The sequence below is a fragment of the Pelodiscus sinensis genome, chromosome 1, assembly GCF_049634645.1.
Source record: "Pelodiscus sinensis isolate JC-2024 chromosome 1, ASM4963464v1, whole genome shotgun sequence".
NCBI classification, from domain to species: Eukaryota; Metazoa; Chordata; order Testudines; family Trionychidae; genus Pelodiscus; species Pelodiscus sinensis.
The window spans coordinates 55,678,106-55,695,758 of NC_134711.1; the positions used below are offsets into that span (position 1 = coordinate 55,678,106).

General features: G+C 41.3%; 1 protein-coding gene across 5 annotated transcripts in view; it reads left to right on the plus strand.

Annotated features, from left to right (window-relative positions):
- Positions 1–17,653, plus strand: part of ARID2 (AT-rich interaction domain 2) — a 203,135-nt gene that overhangs the window by 70,819 nt on the left and 114,663 nt on the right. For all 5 annotated transcript variants that reach the window (XR_012904298.1, XR_012904299.1, XR_012904297.1 and 2 more), the window contains exons 4-5: positions 11,246–11,379; positions 13,008–13,226. Coding sequence is in view for 1 of the 5 variants with exons in the window: in XM_075930435.1 (XP_075786550.1) it covers positions 11,246–11,379; positions 13,008–13,226 (353 nt within the window). In the remaining 4 variants the exon portion in view is untranslated. The remainder of the gene's footprint in view (positions 1–11,245; positions 11,380–13,007; positions 13,227–17,653) is intronic.

Here is a 17,653-nt window from a genome sequence, read left to right on the forward strand (position 1 = left end):
AAGGGTTGTTTTTATATTTTGTAACAAATCTCTGTATTTCTTACTTTGAAAACAAGTGCTTGTGTAGTTATATATTTTACAGGTTAAACATCTTGCTAACTGTCCCACTGAATGATGCAGGGCTAATTTGGAAAAACAATATTTTGTGTAATTAAAGATATCATAATGTATAGTCACAATGTGCCAAAATTAATGTTGCATTTGGTAATGACCTAAATATTTTTAAATAGATTTTTATGCTGTTTAGGTGCTATGTAATATACAGGTTGAAACTCTCTTAATCTGGACTCTCTGGTTTGGCAACATGTTCTAGGACCAGACAGCCCTAGTGAAGGGCTAACACCAAAGCAGTGGGAGCCCCATGCCTGGCAGCTGGGCTTCCCAGCAGGGCTGCAGGATCCCCACATGCGGATGCAGAAGCCCCATGTGTGGCAGTGGATCTTCCCAGCAAGATTGTGGGAGTCCCACGTGCAGCAGCAGAGCCTGGCACAGAGGCTGCTAGACTGCCTGGAGATGCAGCAGCAGGAGCCAGGCTCTGCAGTGGGAACTAGTGCGCAAAGGCAGCGGGGCTGCCAGGCATTGCAGCAGAAGCCTAGTGTGTGCGCAGGTAGTGAGGCTGCCTAGTGTATCAGTGGAAGCCCAGCGAGCAGAGACAGTGGGTAGCAGTAGCAGGAGCCCGGTGCGCAGAGGTAGCGGGGCTACCTGGTAGAGCAGTGGGGGCTGACAGGGCAGTGGGGCCGGTGAGAGGGGGAGTCAGCTGAGGAAGGGCAACGGTTGGGCCAGGACTGGAGTGGGCTGGTGGCAGGCGGCCAGAAATTACCACGCTGGTCCAGCAAAATCCCCCATCCAGGACGGGTCAGATCCTGAGAGTGCCAGACTAGGGAGGTCCAACCTATTTTAGTTATCTTTAATTACAAGTATTTTAATATAAAATATGTATTTAAAACTTCCTTATATTTTAGTGGACACTTCTTACATGTTGCCAGTTATGTATTTGCTGCACAGACTGATCCTGGGAATTGTGGGATAGGTTCCCATAATTGACCTCAGACAGGATGACTCTTGTGGGTGCATTCCACTGCTGAACTTGTATTGAGTCGGTCACATCATATAATTCTCTAGGGTAAACGACTAAAAATTATCATAGTCCCTGCTTGAGAGGCAACCAGGTACACTCACACCCAATTAGAGCAAACACAGTTTCAGTGCACATGTACAACTTTTCCCAGACACAATTGTATGTAATTTCTGTTTAGTGTGTACAAACCTGATTTAAAAAAAAAATCAGTGCAGTTTGGGGAAATCCAGGTGGCTCTTTTATTTGGTATCACTCTCTTTCCCGCTGACACAAAGTATCTGGTGTTTTCAGAATGGGTTGGTAACCCAAGATTATGGGATTTCTTATCCACGTCCCAGAATCCTGCCTGCCCTTTGCCACTTTGCTTGATCAATTCAAGAGCAACCTGATAGGCAGCACTCAACTGTCACTCGAGCAGCTACAGGGTGGTATTTTTTAGAAGACTGAAGGGGAGGTGGAGATGTCATATGAACAGCAATTACCTGAATTACATTTTCACTGTCCTTGCTGCTTATGATTCATAACCTCTGTGAACAGACTGGAGAATGCTACATAAAAGCCTGGACTGAAGCAAAGAGTTGTTCTAGCACAACAACCCGAATGTGGATTTTGGAAATGCATTGACTGCCAGTGCCAGACAAAAGTCAAATAAGGATGCTCTCTGACATTTCTTCACTAAAAGGATTGGTCTGAGGAAGGAATATTAAGAGGAGTAGGACTTATTATTCCATGGCTTTTATTTAATTGATACATGAAGTGTCCCCCAGAAACAGTCTCCTAAACTGATGGTGTAATAGAGCTCTCCATATAATATCTTATAATAACATGCCTATTTCTGGAATCCTCATTAACAACTATTTAACAACGAGATTTGCATGCATCCCGTAATTTTGTTTTCCCTTAGTATGAATCCAGGGCTTTGAACTGATCCACTTTATGTTTTCGTAATACTCTTTGTAGACTAATCTTCTGTCTTCCTTCAATTCAGGATAACAGCAAATGCCATACAGGGCTAAAGTGGCACATTGATTATATGAACACAACAGTTGTGTTTTATTTTTTTCCATTACACTTTGTTGTAACCCTAATGTAAATGCTAATTGTTTTAGTTGTGTGCCTGCTAAGCTTTGGAAGCATTTGCCTAGGGAAGGTGTATTTGCTTCAGCAACCATTCCACCATATATATATATATATATATATATATATATATATATATATAAATGGGGGTTTGTGGCTTCATTCTATTGATGTAGACAAAAATGGTTTGAAGTTATTTCTAGTATTAAGTAATAAGATAACTAATTTCTCCTTCTTTTTCCAGTACTTAAATATTTACCTTCAAATCGTTATCAACCTATGTGTAATCTAATTATGAAGCTTATACCTATGTTATAGCTGCTGAACAAAAATGGAGATACAAATTTAAAAATCAAAATGACAAAAGCCAACTTTTTTGATAGACACACAAGATGGGTGAGAGAATATTTTTTATTGAACTACTTTTTGATGATGAGCGAGACACGCATTCCTGAAGAAGAGGCCAGTATAAGTTTGAAAGTGGAAGCTGATTCAATAGAAGATATTATCTTACCCACTTGGTCTTTCTAATATTCTGGGATCCACATGGCTACAACAGCATAGCAGACAACTTTTTATGTTGAGGTAGACACTACTGACCCAAAGACAGAAGAAATACAGCACTTTCCTAGAAGATATGCCACCAAAAAGACCCGAGCCACTGCTTCCCGTGGCTCCTGTGGGGTGCAAATGGTGAACCGCAGCCAATGGGAATTGCGAGTCTCCATGGCTGTGGAGCTGATAAGTAAACAAACGGGAACAGCCCGTTAGCAGCTCTCTCAGGGTGGGTCCGTGGACCACTTTGAGAAACACTGGCCTAGAGACATTTCCTGTTGGGACTTCCTCATCTGTTGTATAAGTCCTTTTTGTATCCTAATTTAGTTGCTCAAAAAGTATCTAATGGAAAGCTTAAAATCTTGGAGTAGGCCTACAAATAGCAAAAAGACTGACATAGTTTACTTAGATAAAAAGCTGTTAAGTATAGTACAAAAACCCTAGAGCAATACAGTTGAATATGCTATTGTGAGAGAAATAGTTTTACACAGCACCACAGACCACATCTTGAGAACTGTATATACCTATTCATAGCCATCATTCTTGGTAAACTGTTCATGCTACTGGCTTGTATGCAATCTAGACTTCTTCCTGATAAGTGTTTCAGATTTCTTAACACAAGTCTTATTTATACTTACTGAGCAAATAAAAAGCTGCTTTATGTTACTGAAGTATATAGTCTAAGTAGACAAAAATGTTAGTCATTTTCTTAAAGCTAATTTCTTTATAATTTTGATTGACTAACTTATTTTAGTAATATAATGTTATAAAACTAAAAAATGAGGTTGCAAACTTTTTTCATTCAAAAATATGGAAGTATAATGTGTCTTTTGTAAATAAAAGTACAGGTTTTACAGGTTTTCTTGCTAATTAGAAAATTAAGATTTTTACAGAGATAATTTGAATTTTCAAATAATTTTGGTTTCTTCATTTTGGGTTGCCTAATTTGAGAGACCTTTAAAGGACACCTGAGTTTCAGAAAGTCCTGAGCACTTGTCATCTAAAAATCAGGCCCCTTTAAAAATGTCTCTGGTTGTGCACCCAAAAAATTCCTAGTTACTTTTGCAAAATTATGTACTTTAGCTTCCCATGTTTCAGTACTTCGTCTGTTGTATGGCTTTTACTATTGACCAGACAAATGTTAATCTACTTCTAAATTGAAAAACTGAGGACAACAAATTAAATTCTGAACTGTGTCTCTCAGGAGGCATAACTCAGAAAACTATACCCAAGAGTGGGAGAATAGCTGTAAGTTGCTTACCCAGATCCCAAATTCTGGGTTTGACTTGTGGCCACAGCTGCCTAGTTTCTCTTATTTCTGTATAGGTTTCTGATGGGTATTTTATTTCCTTCTATGCAATATTATTATTATATTTAATAGTAAAAATGTTTAAATCATGATAAGCTAGAGACATAAACCAACAAAAATCAGGAAGTGTAAGGTTAACGCCACTTTGAGCCCATAGGTTCCCCGATCTTGAAAACGCAAGCTTAATTTTATTACTAGAAATAGTCCTATTGAGATGATTGGGACTATACATGAGCCTGGTGTTAAATAAATGGGGTATCTTTCCTTGACTTCAGAGGACTTTGTGTGAAGCCTTATTGAAGTAAAACTCAGCATGTTCATAAGAGTTTTCAGGAACAGGACTTGATTTTGTTTCTCTTTTGCTGTCAATATTGGAATTGAAAGCAGTCTTCAAAGGCCGAGTTTAATACACCCTTTCTTCCTTATCGTGACAATGACGGAAAAACTAATACAAACTTACAGACTTGATTTTATTTTATTTTTTGATTGTTTGTTTTGCCTTTTGGGGTTTTTTAAAAAAAATTAATCTTGTTCCAGACAAGTGGATTAGTTAAATTTGGGGAAGTTGAGTAAGAAATCAAATTTACTTAATCTTTTCGATTTTTAAAGTTAGAGCCCAATAATGTTTTTAATTGAAAAAATATTAGAATAGTTGCCAGGGATTGATATTTGTTCATTAACTGATCAAAGATTAGAGGTTGAAAATATTTAATGTCCCTAAAAACTGTTAGACTGATTCATCATCTAAGCACCTGTGCAGCAGTTTTTGTGATTGTTAGCAGCCAGTAGCAATGCATCTGAATATGAAGTACTGTACGAATACAGTATCTAACTCAGAATACTGGGAATTTACATTGGCAGATGATAGAAAGCACTGGTGTCTAACTTCAATGATTCTTCAGCTATAGGCCAACATTCAAATAAAGAAAAAGAAGATGGTAATCAGAATATGATCTAAGCTTATATATCTTGCAGAACTACCAGAGTCTATATGGCCATGGGCATTGTGTGGGGGCGACAAGGGGGCATGTGCCCCCAAATTCCTTGGGTGGGAGAAGTATGGGACTGGTGAGCAGCAGGTTGGGCCAGAGTCCTTGGGCTGCCTGGGGCTAGGAGGGGAGCCTGGCAACCACAACAGGGGTTGAACGTGCTCTCCTGACACCCTGCCTTTACCTGTAGTAGTGGAGTAGTGCAGCTCCAGCTCACTCTGCTTTCCCACACCCACTCTCACTGTCAGGAAGCAGAGTGCTCTGACTGCATTGCTCTGCTTTCCCTGTCACTGCCAGTGCGTGAGGGGTGGGGGCAGTCCCCTGCTGTCGGTGCCATACCCTTGGCCCCACTAGTACCCCATGGCCAGTGTTTCTCAACCTTTTTTTTTTTTATAAAGTACCCCCTTTAAAAAAAATTATAAGTACCTCCCAGTACCTACAGTTTTCAGACACACAATTTTTTTCTACCATTGCAACACATTTAAACAACTTAATCGTAGCTGGGTGTGCGATGAAATTTTTGGGTGTAAAAAGTACAAACATAATAAAACCCTATAAAACTTTAAACCAAAATTCCATTTTCTCCAAATTTCAGCTGTGTTGACATACCCCCCCAGACTTCTCTCGAGTACCCCTAAGGGTACTCATACCACTGGTTGAGAAACACTGCCCTAGGCCACATCACTTGGAGGAAAGGAAAGGAAAGGAAAGGAAAGGAAAGGAAAGGAATGTGGGGTAATGGTGGAGCAGGGCTAGGGAAGAGGAAGGAAGAGGGTGGAGCAGGGACAGGGAGAGGTGGGGACTGGGGCACAGGGGGGTTGTTCCAGCCCTTCCCTGTGCTGGGGGGGCACATGGCTGGTGGCTCCCCTTGTACTTCTTCACCAGTCTCCCCTGTATATGGCAGAATTTTTCAGATCATACAAAAAGCTTAAATTCCTAGCTTTCACATTTGAAAATTAACGCTTTATCACATTGGTCCCAAGCTTTGTTTTAAATCTATGGTATATAATCTATATAGTTCCTCTGAAATACCAGTTCAGATATATTTTGGAATGTGTGGAATCATGGAACAAGTAAGTACCCAATGATTCATCATGCTGTTGCCTATCAGTCTGAATAGTCAACCATTATAGTATAACTTTCATTCTTTTTTAGCACTGTGTACACTTGGCTATGAATGTACCCAATCTCACAGTTTATTTTAAAATGACCATTTTATATTTGTTTATTGATGTCATTCTGTTAATTTTTCTATAATTGGAAAACCAATTTATATAGTTATTCAATACATCTCTCCCCGCTAGGGATGTGAACGACTAGTCAACTGTCTGATAAGCAAATGCTTATTAGATAGTTGACATACTAGTCAACTAGTCACTCCCCACCCCACCCCAAATTGCTGCCTCTCTCAGAAGGAGGCAGCAAGGGCAGGGAAGAGGAGGGGGTGCTTCAAAGCGGCAGTGCAGTATAGAACCTGGGATCAGACCCCGGGCTCCATGCAGTGCTCCTGCTTTGAAACATCACGTGCAGCCCAGGGCTAGCTGGGAACTTCTCAGCTGGCCATGGGCTGCACGCAGAATTTCAAATGCTTTGAAATGCTACATGCAGCCTGGGGCCAACTGGTTGAAACCCTGGGCTCCGCACGGCCCTGGCCCCGTTTTCCACGCATCGCTGGTCCTGTGCTCCCCGCAACGCTTTCACCTTTGAAGTGTAGGCATGCCCTTATCTAATTTGACTAATCGAACAGTTGATGCAAATTGTATTAACTATTTGATTAGCCAATTAATATAAATTTAACATCACTACTCCCCACTACTTCTAAACCATTTGATCCCACACAATATTCAGGGCTACCTCTTATGCACGTTTTGCACATGGGTTTTTGGGTTGGGTATTACAGTCTCTAAATGTATTAACCATTTAAAAAATTACCAGAAAGTGGTTTAAAAGTTGTAAAGTGAACAAGGTCTTGAACAACAAAAACTGCCACTTCTAGTCTGTGTTCTTCCTGCCTGATGCATTTAGTGATGCAGCACTCAGTATAGAATGCATAACAATACACTGCTAGGGAATGGAAATGATTGGAGTAATAAACCTTGATGATGGCTGCTTATAAAGAAAAGTAAAGCGTCTATTGTTAAGCATCTCTTTTGGTAAAATGCAATATATAGAAAGGAATACTGAAGCAGTATTTCACTATGTGGGGCTTTTTTGTAAAACGTTAGTCTTTCAAAATGTCCCATCATTCCAGCAAAGGGTGAAATTATTTTAAAAGGAGATGCTGGTCATTTTTTCGTTTTGCTTCCAGTGGTGTTGTGAAAATGCATATGCTATAAAGCACCTCTAAGCTGTAAATAATATTTGGTTAAAATTTGTATTAAAGGACTCAAGAAGAGGGAAAGAAGTGAGAAATGGAAGGAAAATGAACTGGAAGTAAAGAACTAAAAATTCAAGTTCTATAGTTTGTGGGTGGAGAAATTTTGAAATTTGACATGGAAAGAAAATTCAGTTACTCATAATTTTGGGGGTCTATTCTTTTTCAGGTACTAAATGAAAAGGGAAATACCATCAATGAGGATCTTTATTTTGAAAAAATGTGGAAGTAACAGTGTTTTAATATAAATTATAGTCCTTATTGGCAAAAACAAAGTGATATAATTTAAAATTTCTGCTAGGTCCTTATCGCACCATATGACTCCTATGTAATAAAGATGGCTTTGCAACAGTGGATCATCTAATAATACTAATCATTTACATAGTGTTCGATGCACTGTATGTCTGTTTATGTAACTCATGGAGCCCTTATTAACTCTTAATTTTCTTCCTTTGTGAAAATAACTTTTTTTATTATGAAAATTATATTGGTTTATAATTTAAATATATGTTTTACTTCTTTTAAGCTCTGACTCAGCAAGGAATTTAAGCATGATTCTAATTTTAAGCATGCGAGTAGTCCCATTAAAGTCAATGAGAATTGTCAACATACTTAAAATTGAGCCAGTGGTTTTCAGCCAGTTCACAGACTGTTTAAGGGGTCGGCAAAAGGTGATTATGAAAATAAAGTTTCAGATCCCAGAAAAGGAATTCAATTTTTCTGATGAATCAAAAATATGTGAATACTCCCACCTACAGGTCAAAACCCGGAAGTGTTATCATTACCATTGATGCCCACAGTTTAGCACCCTTTCTCATGCTTTCACATACTGTACCAAACATGTACAGCATTTATAGACGAATTCTGTTCAGTCAGTCAGGACTCACAAATGAAAAAATGTTGAAAACCACTGAATTAGGCATATACCTAAGTACCTTTTAGAATCATGCAAGGAATGAATGCTCTCACCTTCTGTTAACAACAATAGGTGTTGAGATTGGGTCCTTTCTTTTCCTCACAGATTACAAAAAGAAAACCCTGTCTGGTATCTAAATATTAATAGAGAAAGATTTAAAACTATTTCCAAATAACCAAGCATTAGAATGTAGGGCCTCCATCCCTGTAGTGTAAGTAACTTTATGCCTGTGAGTATTCCCATATAGGCCCAAGTCCTGCAAACACTCTTCCATGCATTAGTTGTACATACAAGGTCAGTGGGACTACTCATATGTTTAAAATTAAATGTATGTGGGAGTATTTGCAGGATCGGGGTCTATGTGGTTGAAGTTAGCTATAGTTTCTGGAAGTGAATATTTTTTCACCATTAAGTTAGGGATGTAATAGTATAGTCGATTAACTGATCAACCAATAAGCAAAAGCTTATAGGTTGATGCTATAGACTATATGCATTTTTCCCCACGACCAGTGCCAGTACATTTTTAGCAGGCTGGCCAGCAGCTTGTCTCAGTCCTAGCTTTTGCTGAGACTGGGACCTACTTCTGCTGCAGTTCTGCATTTAAAGTGTATTAGGCGGTAGGCAGGCAGCCAGGCTCAGTTGCAGCTCACGCAGAGTCCAGGATCTTAGACTCCCACTGCCCCCCAGATAGGAACTACTGCCACCCCTATATCAGAGGCACAGAATGGAGCGATAGGCAGCCAGTTTGCAGGTGGAGCTGGTTTTTAAACTAGCTCTGCTTGCAAGCCAGCTCCTGCCTGACAACCAGCACTTCCTTCTCTGATACAGAGGCAGCAGCATGGAGGGGCAGGAGGCTCCTTAGGAGTGGGGCTGGATTGCACTGGGTACCCCAGGGACTATAGAATAATTGCGTAACCAATAAGAATTAATGAGGTTACTCAGCTTTTCAATTAACTAGTATTTAACATCCCTACATTAGGTACACAATAAGGTACACATTAACAATTTGCCTTGTTACCACCAATGTGATGTATCCAGTCATAACTGTGTATGGTTTCTATTTTCCTATCCTTTTGACACGGCCTGTCACCTCATAAAATATCACATTCTGCATTACATCATGTGAGATTTTGAAGGAGTTCCAATAGTGTCATTTAACTTGCTGCTGAGTCTAAGCACTTTCAGTGTCCCCATTTTCTATTTAGTATTGTTTACATTATTATTTATTCCTAGTATTTTCTTTATGAACCACTACTTTTAGTCTGTTGATTATGTCTATATGTTGCCCCCATTTCTCCATATTATGTTTCTTTTGGTACACTATGAAAAATATTTCTGACAAAACTTCTTGTAGTAATGTGTAAGTACTTCTACCTCAAAACACATGCAAAAATATATCTGGTAACAAAAGCAAAAACTCATTCACTGAAAAATAAAATGGGCTTAATTACAAGGTGCTCTATGCTCTAATTCAGGGGTTGGCAATAATTTTTGATGGTGGCCCACTCCAAGAATTTGGAAAATGGTCAAGGGCCACACTCTTGCATTTCAGTGGAGGAGGTGTGGGGTTTGGGGTGGTAGCTGGGTGCAGAAAGGATCTTGCAGTAAGGGATTGGGGTATAGGAGAAGCTGTGAGCTCTGGGAGGGAGTTTGGGTGAAGGAGACAGTTGTGACCTGGGTTGGAGACTAGGGTGCAGAAATGTGGGCTGTGATCTGGGGCAGGGACAAACGTGTGTGCGTGTGCGTGCAAGGATTTGGATTGTGACCTGCAGCAGGGGATTGGAGTACAGGATCTGGGAGGGGATATTGATACAGGAGGGGGGACAGAGGCTTTGGATTGTGACCTGGGGCACAGGGTTGGGGTGCAGGATCTGGGAGGGGATACGGGGGCAGAGGGTTTGGGTTATGTGGGGTGGGGAGGGCAACGGGTTGGGGTGCCAGAGGCAGGCTCTGGTTGGGAGACTTACCTGCTTGACTCCCAGCCAAAAGCCTTCTGAAGCAGACTCCCTGCCTGCCCTGCCCCTGCATTAACTGCATGGGCCATGTGATTTTTGAACAGCTACAAGCCTGAAGGGAGAAGGGAGGGTGCTTTGCAAGCTGCCTGCTGACAACAGGCTGCTCCCTTTGACTGAAACTAACCAGTGGGATTGTGCTGGGGGGCAGGTGTGCATGAAGGCTCACAGCTGTTCAAATAGAACCCAGCAGCAGCTTCTCTCAGCAGTGTGCAGGGGGCAGGCAGAGAATCTGCCTGGGTATGTCTACACTAGCCCCCTAATTTGAACTAGGGAGGCTAATGTAGGCATTTGAAGTTGCAAATGAAGCCCGGGATTTAAATATCCCGGGCTTTATTTGCATTTCCTGTCCGGGCGCCATTTTTAAATCCCCCTAGTCCAAACTAGCTACACGTGGCAGTCAAAAGTTACCTCGAACTAAGTCCTTAGTTTGAGTTAACTGTTACACCTCGTAACAGGGGGCTAGTGTAGACATTACAAATTGAGTTACAAATTGAGGAGCCAGATGGTCCATACTGTAGCCAAAAAATCAATACCATATGGGGCTCTTCAGATCAAAATGAAAATCTTGGGGGCTAGTGTAGACATACCCCCTGAGACTTCCCGCTGCATCCATAGGCTAGATTTGGTGGCTTATCGGGCCGGATCCAGGCCTTAGAGGGTATTTTGTCTGGGCCTGCTCTAATTTTTAGCCAAAAGGTATTGTTGGCAAGTATAAATAAATTTCATATCTAAGTCATGATTCCATTTTTCCTCTAGTATCACCTTTTGTCAGTTTGATTCCTGGTTTTGTATTTTATACCATATCTTAACTATTGCTTTCAGCAAACCTCTATGTTTCTATACATGCTATTGTTTCTTTCAGCAGTTCAATTCATAGAGGACAGGATTTAGTTACATTGTAAATATTAAAATCCTTGCTTTCTTAATTTCAGGTATCTAGAAAAGTACGAGAAAGTACATCATTTTGGGGAGGATGATGATGAGGTACCACCGGGCAATCCAAAGCCACAACTTCCTATAGGTGCAATTCCATCTTCCTACAATTACCAGCAACACAGTGTGTCAGGTAGATTACATTTTTGAGAAAAATATTGTTATGATGCTTATTTTAACTTTCCGTGTTTTAATTGAGACAGACTTTAAATCAGAGCCGGGCAAAATGTGGCCCATGGTCCACATGTGGCCCACCACCACTATCCCACAGACCAGTGGGAGCTTTTGGGCAAGCTCCCTTCCCTCTGCATCCTGCACAAAGACCGGCATGCCCTCCTACACGCTAGTCCCCTATCATGAGCTCCCTTTTGCACCTAACCTCCATCACAGACCTCACACCTGATACATTTATATTATGGAAGAGTGAGGCCCTTGACCACTTTCCAAACTCTGGGAGTAGTCCTCTATCAAAAATTATTGCCCACCCCATCTTTAAATGCATTTATATTGTTAAAAACATCAACACTGTATGTTAGTCAAATCATTACCTAGCATAGAATAATTTTTCCTGATTACCCCGCCCCCCTCCACCCCAGAAAAAAAACAAACCTCCAAATCCCTAAGTAACCCCAACATTTCCAGAGTGTGTGGAAACAAGTAGGTCTCAAAGGCTGTGTCCAGACTCAGGGTTTTTTTCGGGAAAAGTAGCCTTTTTCCGAAAAAACTTCCCCTGCGTCCAGACTCAAGCCGCGTTCTTTCGAAATTAAATCGAAAGAACACGGCTTTTCTTTCGATGGCGGTAAACCTCATTTCACGAGGAAGAACGCCTTCTTTCGAAAGTTCCTCTTTCGAAAGAAGGCGTTCTTCAATATAAATAGGGCTTCTTCGAAAGAGCATCCAGACTCACTGGATGCTTTCTTTCGAAAAAGCAAGCCGCTTTTTCGAAAGTTCAACGTGCAGTCTAGACGCTCTCTTTCGAAAGAGGCTCTTTCGAAAGTATCTTTCAAAAGAGGCTTGCAGTCTAGACATAGCCAAAGTGACAATCTTTGAAAATCAGCAAACTCAGGACTTACTGGGCTAAGTTGAAGAGTGAATTTTAGAGTTTTCACTGATGATGTTCTCCCTGCAGGTCACAGGTATTTAAATCTGGGTTCTGGTGATCTCAACTTCTGGGTTACAAATTGAGGAGCCAGATGGTCCATACTGTAGCCAAAAAATCAATACCATATGGGGCTCTTCAGATCAGAATGAAAATCTTGACTAGAATACTGCTACAAATTTGATGCCAGTACAGTCTGCTTAGGTTGTAAGCAATTTGGGGCTGAGGTGGTCATTTTTGTTCTGTATTTGTTCAACACATAGTATAGTGAGGTGCTAATTCATAGCCAGGAACTCTCAGGTGATGTAGTAATACAAATGAACAATAACAACAACAACAATAACGTATCTAAATAATTGGACTGCAGTCTGTTCTACCTGAAGCTTGAGTGATTTTCAAGGTTCTCCTGAAGAAGACCATATATTGAATATTCCATTCTGAAATGAATAACTAATTGGCAAGATCCATATCCCATGGTAATGGTCTCAATGCTCTGGCCCAAAGAAGATGAAAAAAAGTTGGAAAAGTTAGTTTAATGCAATGAATTATTTATATTAAAGAGAATTATTGATAATTTACTTACCGAGTCAGCCACAATATTCATTTTATTAGTTTGGCTGCAGAAACATTGTTTTCGCTATTTTTTTTTTTGTCTTGGTTAGATTATCTTCGTCAAAGTTATGGGCTGTCAATGGACTTTAATTCGCCAAATGACTATAATAAATTGGTGCTTTCGCTATTATCTGGACTCCCCAATGAAGTGGACTTTGCTATTAATGTGTGCACTCTTCTGTCAAATGAAAGCAAGCATGTCATGCAGCTTGAAAAGGACCCTAAAATCATCACTCTGCTGCTTGCTAATGCTGGGGTGTTTGATGACAGTAAGTTTTAAGTTGAATCCTATTTTTACTATATAAAACATTTTAAAGAGCTGAGCAGGAAAGGCGAAAATATATATTTGTAGCTTTTCAATTTTGAATAATTATTCTTAATTTATAGTACATTACATTTAGAGGTTATTGAAGAGAAATTAACTTTGATACTTAGGTTTTTTAATTTCATAATTTGTGCTTCACATTAGGCTTTGAATATTCAGATTACCTTTTTATTCAGCTAACATACATATGGTTTAAAGACTGAGTCATTTAACAGTTTAATTTAATAAAACTTAAGAATTGGGTTTTCAGTGGTATTTTTAAATTCCTTGAGAAATACAGGCAGTCCCCGACTTAGGCGGATCCGACTTATGTCGGATCCGCACTTACGAACAGGGCTTTCTCGCCCCGGAGCTCGCAGGCAGCGGGACCGCCCAGAGCCCAGCGGTCCCGCCACCTCGACCTCCGGGGTGAGAAAAGCTGCTCCGGGTACCCCTGGTCTGCTGGGGACCGTCTCCAGCAGACCAGGGACACCTGGAGCAAAGCCGGGGAGGCGGCGGGGTCCCGCGCCTCTGAGGCTTTGCCACAGCAAAGCCTCAGAGGCGCAGGACCCCTCCTCCCCGGCTTTGCTCCGGGTGTCCCTGGTCTGTTGGGGACCGTCTCCAGCAGACCAGGGACACCGGGAGCAAAGCTGCGGAGCACGCGGGCAGCGGACAGCCCAGACGCGCCGCCGCTGTCCCGCTGCCGGCGTGTTCCGCGGCTTTGCTCCCCGTCTCCCTGGTCTGCTGGAGACCAACAGACCAGGGAGACGGGGAGCAAAGCCGGGGAGCATGCGGGCAGCGGACAGCCCAGACGCGCTGCGGCTGTCCCGCTGCCAGCGTGCTCCGGGGCTTTGCTCCCCGTCTCCCTGGTCTGCTGGTCTCCAGCAGACCAGGGAGACGCAGAGCAAAGCCGCGGAGGACCCGGGCGGCGGGACCGCGGTGCATCTTGGTCTCCCGCCTGCGTCTCCCTGGTCTGCTGGGGGGAGGGGGGGGAGGGGGGCGCAGCTAGTAGAGCAGCTGGGGCGCTGTGGTAGAGCAGCTGTGGTAGAGCCGGACGCCTGTGGTAGAGCAGCTGGGGCGCTGCCGGTTGGTCCCGCAGTGCTGCTCTGGGCGCTACTGGACCAACCCGGCAGCACCCCAGCTGCTCTGCCCCAGGCATCCTGATTCAGCCGCTGCTGGTCAGTTTCAGCAGTGGCTGAATCAGGACGCCTGGGGCAGAGCAGCTGGGGTGCTGGTGGATTGGTCCAGTAGCGCCAAGGAGCGGCGCTACTGGAGCAACCCAGCAGCACCCCAGCTGCTCTTCCCCAGGCGTCCCCAAGTCAGCCGTTGCTGAAACTGACCAGCGCTGACTATAGGAAGCCCGAGGCAGAGTTGCTCTGCCCCGGGCTTCCTGGAATCAGCCGCTGATCAGTTTCAGCAGCAGCTGACTTGGGGATACCTGGGGTTCTTAAGTTGAATCTGTATGTAAGTTGGAACTGGCGTCCAGATTCAGCCTGTTGAAACTGATCAGAGGCTGATTCCAGGAAGCCCGGGGCAGAGCAACTCTGCCTCGGGCTTCCTGTAGTCAGCCGCTGGTCAGTTTCAGCAGCGGCTGAATCTGGACGCCAGTTCCGACTTACATACAGATTCAACTTAAGAACAAACCTACAGTCCCTATCTTGTACGTAACCCGGGGACTGTCTGTAGTAAGTTTTTAGCATCAGATTTCCATTTAGCTTCTAGTGTCAGGATTTATTTGTTTTTCTAGTGAATGCATAGGACCTTGCTGATTTGCAAAAAGATGCATTTTATAATGTCAATTACATATTAAAAACAGAAAGATGCATCTCATAGAAATGGCATATTAAGTTTGTTTTCTGATATATGGAGATTGATTTCCTAACCACAGTGAAATTTAGAAATCAGGCCTCAATATCATGAAAATCAGTCTGGATTTCAGAGCTATTTAATTGACCTGATTGCATATCTGAATTATTTTTCATGGGTAGAGTGTCTTAATTGCTCCTTGCTTTATGTCCTTTTATAAGCAATTACGTGATCAAACCATCTCACTGAGTTGAATCATAATAGAATAGTAAATCCCTGGCTTCCATGAGGGGAAAAAAGAATTGTTTGCTGTTTTAATTTTTGTTCTGTCCAAAGCATCTCTAAGCTAATGTTTTCTAAAGTTAATTTTATCGAAGGCCATGTCTATGCTACACAGAAGATCGACGCTGCCATGGTCGATCTCCCGGGGTTCGATTTAGCTGATCTAGTGAAGACCTGCTAATTCAAACTCATAGAACACCTCTGTTGATGCTGGTACTCCTCCTCCTCACGAGGACGAAGGGAGGCCAATGGGATCATTTGCTCTTTTTGACCTCCTGCTGTGTGGATGGCAGTTTAAGATATGTTGACTCCACTACGTAATTAATGTAGTTGGAGTTGCATATCTTAAGTCAGCTTTCTGCTCTAGTGTAGACCAGGACTTTGTAAATCATGAAATGAGCATTCTTTATCTAAAGAATATATTGGAATCCCCCTAATTTTGTTTGTGTGTGTGTGCACGCATGCGAGTGCATAACTTACATACCTTCTGGGTATGGTTTATTGTCCCATGTAGCAGCACCTAGACCATTTACAGAGAGAGAAAGATTGAGTTTCTTCTACAGCCTTATCTGAGAGCCAGCTGGCTTTTAGCTCAAGTGATAGAGGCTCATGCGCTAAGCTCTGGAGGTCCCAGGTTCAGTTACACGTGCACATCTTCTTCCTCAGTAGTGCATCAAAATTACTATATTTTAACATGTGCTTCTTTAAATGGGGGGAAATTAATTTATGAGACATATATTAATTTTTTGAAATATTATAAACTTTAATTTCCTTTATCAATTGTACTATGTAAAATGTTTATTGTGGTTAGTAATATATTAATGGTCTAATTTCTCTTTCAGATTTTTTTGAGTTGTGTGTCTGTGCTTTTACTATGTTTTTCTTAATAGGATGTCCCTCACAATTGACCAGACCCATACATTATCTGCATCTGGGCCAGTCACAAGGACTCCCAAGTGGAAGGAATGCTTAAAGAGAGGCTAAAATTAATTCTAATCCCCTAATAAGTCCTCAGAGGCCCATTCTTAGATTCTGAATGTAAATGCTCACTTGGTGAGAATCCGTACAATTCTTTCTTCAGAGTAGCTTTTTATAGAAATTAGAGTGATGCTTCAGCAAGGTTGTTTTGTTCGTGCCTCCTTGGACACTTAGGGCTACTCCTCCATTATTAACTTTTGAAAGTCAAGTCTGAGCTTCCATATGGTTGTTTCATAGGTGTTCTGTACTAGCTGTTCTTTCTGTTATACATAGCAGATTAATAACCTTTGGTTTTAGAGAGAGGTAAATGTATAATAGGTTTGTTCTTTTCTTACATTAGGAAAAGGATTTCTTTTTTACTTACTGTCTAATAGCAGCGAGGGTACTATAAGGGCAAAAGATAGATGTGCCCCATTTCCCTACCCGTGTAGTGAGTAAATAGTTTTTTTCTAGAGCTGTTGTAATTGGCCATTACCAAACCCTTTCAGATTCCCACTCTCTTGATGCCAACCATGTAAGATAAGGGTATCTGCTTCTTCAGTCCATCCTGTAGTCTTCTTCAGTTCATCCTGTCATTTTCAAATGTTGACAGATCAGAGATGAAATATTTTGGTCATTGGGTTTTTCTGTAATTTTAGATTGTAAACTCATACAGATCAAGGTTTTATTTGTACTTTTACAGCACTGTGAAAAAAGGGGCTCCGAGTCTGAATGTGGTATTTGCGTGCAATCACAGTGAAATAATGGTGAATTTGTTAGATTTAGTAATTAAATATGAGAAGTTCTGTAACTATTTTAAATTTCCATAGAAATATTTTGATGTTCATTTTGTGACAACAATTTTGGATATGAATTAGTGGTAGCTGGTGAATTTTATCTAAAGTTATGGGGTTTTGATAAGATTCGGCATCTCTAGTGCAAGGTTTATTTGTTATTAATTAGAGTAATATTTAAGCACATCTATAGTTTTCATCATTGTAGTTTGTGAATTATGTTAATTTTCCTACCTCTTAGGATTTATTCTAGTTTAAAAATTTGACATAACTCTTACTGTGCATGTGTTAAGACAGCTTTTCTTTTTCAGGAGCACTGTCTCAGTTTTTAAACAGTAGTGTTTCATTTTAAGCTCAAGTTCTCTTTATGTAATCTAACAACATGCTGGGAATACAATATCTTCTCTCTCATTTTACTAGTAGGATTGTTTTAAATAACTTGTTTGTATCCTCAAAATATGCTATTAGGCCTTGCATACCACATGCTATCAAAGCCTTGGTCTTGGATTAAAAAATGTCAAATGCTGCTTCATTATTTTCAGCTGAAAATTGT